A 6,986-nucleotide genomic window follows, 5' to 3' on the forward strand; every position below is an offset into this window, starting at 1 on the left:
TAATCATCACAATATACAACTGTAGGCCCTATGTGAGACACCAAGCTCACATGTATGTCTTGAGTTAGGATGCATTGGAAAACAACTTTAAGGAAGGATATAAAATTCATTCTCCCAAAGTCCCAATAGAAAAGAGACAAAAAAACATACTATAATAAATGCTAGATATTAGAATCACGGATCTGTCTTTTTTTCCCAGAAAATTTCAGTTTCCCTTGAAATTTTCATTTTCCCCATAAAACTTCAACAAACGCCTGCATCTTAAAGGGCTTCAATCTTTGGATGATAACAAATCATTTATACTAAAATGGCCGTGAAGGACGTAAACAAAAGAGAAAACCAAAAGAAATGAGAATTTTTTTTTTTTTTTTTTTTTTTTTTTCTGAAAACCGAGATTCTGATATAGGAAAAAAAAATGGGAAAGTGCCAAAAACTTTACATAAAACAAGCCAAAAAAAAAAAAGATTAGGACCAATTTCAACCTTGATACTTTGTAGCTCCAACAATGTCTCTCTCACAATGGCCCACTAGTGGGGCTAGGGTTTTGAAGAAAAAAATTACACAAAGAATAGAGCACGGGAAGTTGGGAAAGTAAATAAAAATAGTATAAAAAACTGAGTTGTATGCTTATGTGGATTGATGGGGGCTATTTTTAACATTAGTTTTGGAAGAAGCCCACTTTTAATACTAAGTTTGCACATTTTGGCCCAAAACTCTTCATGCATGACTAAAACTACGGTAATTTTGTTACTATCGTTACAAATTACTTTCCTGCACCTTTGAATGTCTTGGGCCTGAAGGCCCCACTGAGGCCTTGCAAAAAGCCCAAGCAATGGTGCATATCCGGCCCAAATCAAATTCAGAAAGACACGTGTGAAGAGACATGAGCCGGGTGTATTTAACATTTCCATTTCCAGAAATACAAAATGCTAGATTTCGAACAACAGAGTCAAGAGAAAAAAACGAAGACGAAGAAGAAGAAGAAGAAGAAGAAGGAATGAGATTTAAGGTGCAATTCTCTCTGTTTCTCTCTATTTAATCACACTTACAAGTGTCTGAATTTTACTTATACGGGTATTACTTTCTATGTTTCTCACTATGAGTGAAAGTGGGAGGCCCGGATCAAGATGGATCTAGATTGCTGTGTTTTGGGGGCAAGTGATGGAGGCTTTTTGATTGAAATTCGATGAAACCCATAAGCTTTTTTAGCATGAAAGTTTGATTTTGGTTTTGGGTTTTACTTTTGGGTTTTGGATTTTGGGTGCAGCTTTGGAGTTTTTATCAATGGCGAAATGAAAAGTTTCACTTTGTGTTTGGTACAGGAGGTTTTAGAACTTGAAGATTGCAATTTATGACGTGGGTTTTGTTTGTTGATTGGGACCTTGAGAATTAATTTGATTTGCCATGTAATTCTGTTCGATTTTTTTTTTTTTTTTTTTTAATTCTCTAATGCTTTTATGTTTTTGTTGAGAACCTTTCCCTTTGATGGTGGATGCCAACTGAAATTATTTGATTTTTGAATGTCAGCATTTTTTCCGTGCTCATTGTTGGTTTTTTTTTTCAAAATTTTTTCATTACTGTGCCTGTGTTTTTTGTTTTTATTTTGCAGAAGTTTCTTCTTGTAAGTTTTACTTATTGGGATTGCTCATTTCAGTGTTTTCTTAGTTGCTTTATTTCATCTCAATGTTAGTTGACACAAGATTCATTTATATGCATTGCTATGAGAATATGCCTCTGCCTGATTTTCTCATTGAGTATTGTTTCTATATCAGATTCGAGGGTTTTATCCCTGCATATGTGTTTTTCATGTCTCTGTAGCCTATTGGACTAAGCTAAAGGGTTTAACTTTTGGTTTTTTCCCACTATGCAAGTCAGTGGTGGGATCTCAGGGGAGAATGTAGACCACATCAGTTGTGGGTGACAGTTAGCCTGGCATGTTGGCCCCCCATTTTTGTCATACAAATGAGGGGAATGTATTGGCCATGCAGAGGTTCGAGCTGGCATGTCCCTAATCATGCCTTTTGATCAGGATGTTGCTAGCATTGTACTGGGAGAAATATCATGGGATTACTTGAAATTGAAAGAGACTTTCTTGTGATTTTGTTGTAATAAGGAAAAGAATCATATATGCAGCAAGATATGGTGTCACTTAGTTCTTTGAGAGATATTGAGTTCTTGCAAATGGTTACAGAATTATCTTATGTCTTGTAGTTTCAAGCTCCATTGCTATATGATATGAGGTGATGTAGAATGAGTTTCGAGTCATTATCTTCCAATAGCACATGAATTCTAGAAAACCTTAATGGGTAGTGCCATCTGGCAGTAAACTAGAGGTTCCGATTTGAGCCTTATGGTATATAAGTGGTGTCAGGAAAATGGGCAGGTCCATGTCGCCCTGGGTTTGACAGTTGGAGTAGATATCTCAATATCAAGTTGGCCTCTGTTGTCACATTTTATTTTTTATTTTTTTAAAAAGGAAGGAAGAAGAAAAAAAGAAAAAATGGTGCAGGATATGACAACAAGTAATTGAATTTCCATCTGACCTTGATTAGGTAAGAAGTAAGGACTCTTGAATATTCATTATTGATTTTGAGGAAATAAATGGTCCACATTTAGCTGAGTTCTATTGGTTATTGATTCGTTATTGTTATTTTTGTAGTCATTATTATTATTCAATACCGAAAGTCATAGCCAATAACCAAGAGCATGTTACTTCTTATTTGATTCTTTGCATCATGCATACCATGCTTAATCAAACTCATGAGTTAAGGAGATCATCTAGAACTTGTTCCATGGACTTTCATTCATCCAATGATGGTATGTTGGATATATGAACTTTTTAAGGATTACCCAATTCTCTAAGCTGTAATATGAGTTGTCATATATTTACTACTATGCATTTTCTATTTAGTCACATAAGCTTTAAATAAGAATTCACTTGCACAAGGAGAGCATTTATCATGATTGCTTAAATGTTTCTTAATCTGGGTTGTCAGATATTAACAACTAAGAATTCTCTAATTAATGTTGGTGACAACAAGCTGAAATAAGAAATCTGTGCAATTTATTGTGATTGCTTAAGTGTTTCTTAGTGATCAGAGACTTCAATAGTGAGTAATAATATGTTTGGATTGAATTTTGATATTGATTTCTTCAATCCTTTTTGTAGGCACTATGATGCAATGAGTCTTGTTGATTTTTGTGAAACTGGTGAAATGGAAGATGGTCAATCTGTTGTGAGGAAATGGGAGGACATGGACATCGATATTTTGGTGAAGATATTCCAATCATTTGATATCTTTGAGTTGACATCGGGCATTGCTCATGTTTGTAGAGTTTGGCGCATGGCAGCTTGTGATCCTTTTCTTTGGAAAACGCTTGATTTAACGAAGTTGGAATCCCACTTCATCAAAATCCCCTTAGAGCCATATGTTTATGTGTCTGATCAATCAGATAAGTCTTTGACGCGACTGTTAAAGATTTCATTAAATCTTAGCCAAGGGAACATTCGCTCGTTGATTTTTCATTTCAATCTATACCTGAATGATGATCAGTTAACTTATATTGCTGAAAGGTACTTCTAAATAAGTTACTTATTTTTGAGGATGAATATCATAAACCTCCTTGAGTCTCTGGCTTCCTTTTATGATTCTGAAATATTGTTGACTGCTTCTAAGGTTGAAATTTCAGCATGATCTACCTCCCCTTGGGTTATGATATCAGAAAATTTCAATTTCACATAGCATACCTGGGTTGACATGAATACTTCTTCTTTGCTTTGGATATGGCTGTTTGATTTTCGTTGATTTATTTATTTATTTTGTTTTCCATTTCCTTAGTAGGTGATTACATTAAAAAAGAGAGTTTGCTTGAAATTGAACTTTTATAAGAACATTTAGGAAAAAGGAAGAAAAGATAGGAATAAAAAAGGAAAGACAAAATAAAAACAGAGGGGAAGTTCTTATTAAAGATATTTTTGGTTTTGATTGATTTCTATTGATTTTTCCTTTTTTTCCTCCTAATGTTGTATCCAAGTGCTCATCTTTTATTGAGATTCTTTTTAGTTGAGTTTTGGGATTCTAAAATATGTAGGTCTGTGGGTGTGGGAAATTAGACAACTGGACATATTCCTGTACTCAATACTGGCACCTAAATCCCTACAGATGGCCTTGTTGAAGTGTCTATTTCCCATTAAAATGTAAAAAAATATTGTTTACCTTTATTTGAATAATACATCATTAGGATAAGCTTATCAAAAAAATAATACATCATTAGGATAACTTGGTGGCAATCCCATCATGTCCCTCAATGCCTTAATTTATGATGGTGCAATGATATGTATTATTCTCCCAAGTTGGAATTGCTTGTTCTCTCTTCACTATTAGGTATTTTAACTATATACTTGTGGCCTCTTGTCACGATCTTTTTTTTTTTCTTTTTCTTTTTCCCACTTTGTTGGAACTGCTGAATTTTTTTGTTGGAAGTACAATTGCTTGTTTTTTCTTGGATTCATGCTGTTATTGTTATCCAATGTAATCCCAGTATGAGCACTGCATTTGACTTTCACACTGGATTAAACTGAATCAAGCTGCTCCGTAAGGTGTAGCTATGCAGTAGTGCCTGGCAATGAACCAAAGGTTGTGAGTTAAATCCTCACCCTATTTAACCGATTATTAGAGGGATGGGACCATAGCACTCAGGATTTTCTCCACTGGCAGTTGGGATAAATGCCTTGCTGTTGAGGTGAAACATGTTTTTAGCCGATATATTGTGACAAATAAGCTTGACTTGCAATTTGCATAAAGTTTGTGCATCATGGAAGAACATTAGTGTAGCACATATATTTGTGCTACTTGTATATTACATGCTATTCTACTATACTTCAAATCAAAAGACTGTTGACACGAGTTAGTGACCAATATACAATGACAAAAAAGCTTGGCCTGCAATTTGCATAAAGTTGTTGCATCAAGGTAGAACATTAGTGCAGTACATATATTGTGCTACTTGTATGTTACAGCATTCTATACTGCTATTCTTTTAACTCATGTGTTATTAGCCGATATACAATGACAAATAAGCTTGGCCAGCAATTTGCATAAAGTTCTTTCCTCATGGCAGAACGTTAGTGCACCACATATGCTCGTGTTCCTTGTATCTTACATGCTAGGCTACTATTCTTTGATTCATTTTTAGTCCTGAGTTGTATTACCCTTCAGTTCAATCCACTGTTAATGCTGAAACCTGTGTCATGGGAGGTTAGTGATTTTTTAAGATATCGCCAGAGGTTTATGATGCCATTCTTTTAACATGCAAATTTGAGTAGGCTGAGATGAAATCATGAAAGTAATCTGCTCATTCTTTATTGTAGGTGCCCTCGGCTCAGACGGCTTGTTCTGCCAGCTTGGAATCGAATAAAGAAGAGTGGGATATGCAAGGCTATTCGCATGTGGAAAGATCTCGAATCCCTGACAATGCCTAGCATAGAAAATCCCCCATACCTGATGGAGGAAATTTCTAAGAACTGCAATAACTTTAGAGAACTCAAAATCATGGGCCCTTGTCATGTTTTCTTTGCTAATACACTGGTAGCATTTCTTCCAAGATTAAAGATTCTAAGTCTTAGGTGCTCAGTGCTATTAAAGGAAGCTTTACTCAGTATCTTGGAAGGGTTGAAACACCTGGAAGTGCTTAACATATCACACTGCCTTCTGATAGACTCCCAGCGCATGAATTCCCAGCCACTTCCTCCAATGAAAAGAGTTATGAAGGAGCTTGATGAAAGCATTCTCAAGGCAGCTTCTAGATTACGTGAATTCTTAACATGCATGAACGACTCATGCATTATGTGTGAACGGACGATCAATGATGAAGGGCTCATGAGGTGGTACAAGTATGAGGAAGGGCTATGGAAAACAGATGAGGCGACCTCTCTAGCTCTCTGATTAGTGCACCTCGGGTTAAAATGTAGTGAGTTAGAAGGCTTAGTCCATTTACCCTTTTCCTTTGTGAGCATAGAATGTGTATTTAACTTCCATGGAAGATACAGAATAAAAACTTTGTTCAAGTGCATGCTGATTGATGCCATTTTGGCATTAATTGAAACCATTTCCTTTTGTTTCACATGAGAAGATCTTGTCAATGTGCTTCACACACTTCTTTAACTGTGTGACCCCAGTGTCTGGTTTTGATCATGTCCCAAACCTTTGGCTTTCTGTCTTGATTAATCTCTTTACACCTGAAATTTCAAATGCCAAACTGTCAAACTGATTTATCTTAGATGCAAAGTGGGGAAGGAGAGAATTCAAGCTTTCAAATGCCCTTCATGTTTTACAATTATTTTAGCTGCTTAATTTGACTGGTGTTTATATTTGCTTGTGAGGATATGTTGGAGAATTCACAGCTGTCATGCATGATGTCAACTTTTTCCTTAGCCTGACTCTGTTTGGTGGCCAAGAATGTGCAGGAAAGTAAGTCAAATTTTGGAGGCTTAGCTGTTTGTAGTTCCACCATTACTTGCATGATGATAGCACTTGGCTGCTCACAATGACTTACATACAAAATGCCATTTGAACAAAGCAAGAAACTAATAATCCTCCCCAGGAAAAAACAATTTGCAGAGAATTGATCAATTAAGTTTCTCATTGGACAGTTTTTATTTTTTATTTTTAAAATCAGATTTATATATATAAAAGTAAAGCAGAGTAAATTTAGCTTATATTTTTTAAAAATCAATTTCAAAATTTCTAAAATTTGAGGTAATATCTTAATTTATATAAATAATTTTTAAAATTATTATTATTTAATGTAAGTTTTAAAAATTCTTTTATCTTACATAAAAGTTATTTTTTATATTTAAAAACAGAAAAAAAAATGTACACATTAAATCATTAGATTATAAGAGTGTAATTTCCTTATTATTATGGGCCCTTTTTGTTTACTTTTTGGGGTGTTCTTCATTCTCAATTTTGGATGGCTTCATTTGA

At 34.8% G+C, this 6,986-nt stretch overlaps 1 protein-coding gene across 1 annotated transcript; it reads left to right on the forward strand.

The window, feature by feature from the left end:
• Positions 1–922: 922 nt before the first annotated feature.
• On the forward strand, positions 923–6,128 carry LOC117934136 (F-box/LRR-repeat protein At3g48880-like). Its single transcript, XM_034855772.1, has 3 exons — positions 923–1,009; positions 3,170–3,574; positions 5,372–6,128. The coding sequence occupies exons 2-3, from the start codon at positions 3,183–3,185 to the stop codon at positions 5,943–5,945; spliced, it is 966 nt and encodes a 321-aa protein (XP_034711663.1). The 5' UTR covers positions 923–1,009; positions 3,170–3,182; the 3' UTR covers positions 5,946–6,128.
• The last annotated feature ends 858 nt before the right edge of the window (positions 6,129–6,986 follow it).

Source organism: Vitis riparia, chromosome 16 (assembly GCF_004353265.1).
Source record: "Vitis riparia cultivar Riparia Gloire de Montpellier isolate 1030 chromosome 16, EGFV_Vit.rip_1.0, whole genome shotgun sequence".
Classification (NCBI taxonomy): domain Eukaryota; kingdom Viridiplantae; phylum Streptophyta; class Magnoliopsida; order Vitales; family Vitaceae; genus Vitis; species Vitis riparia.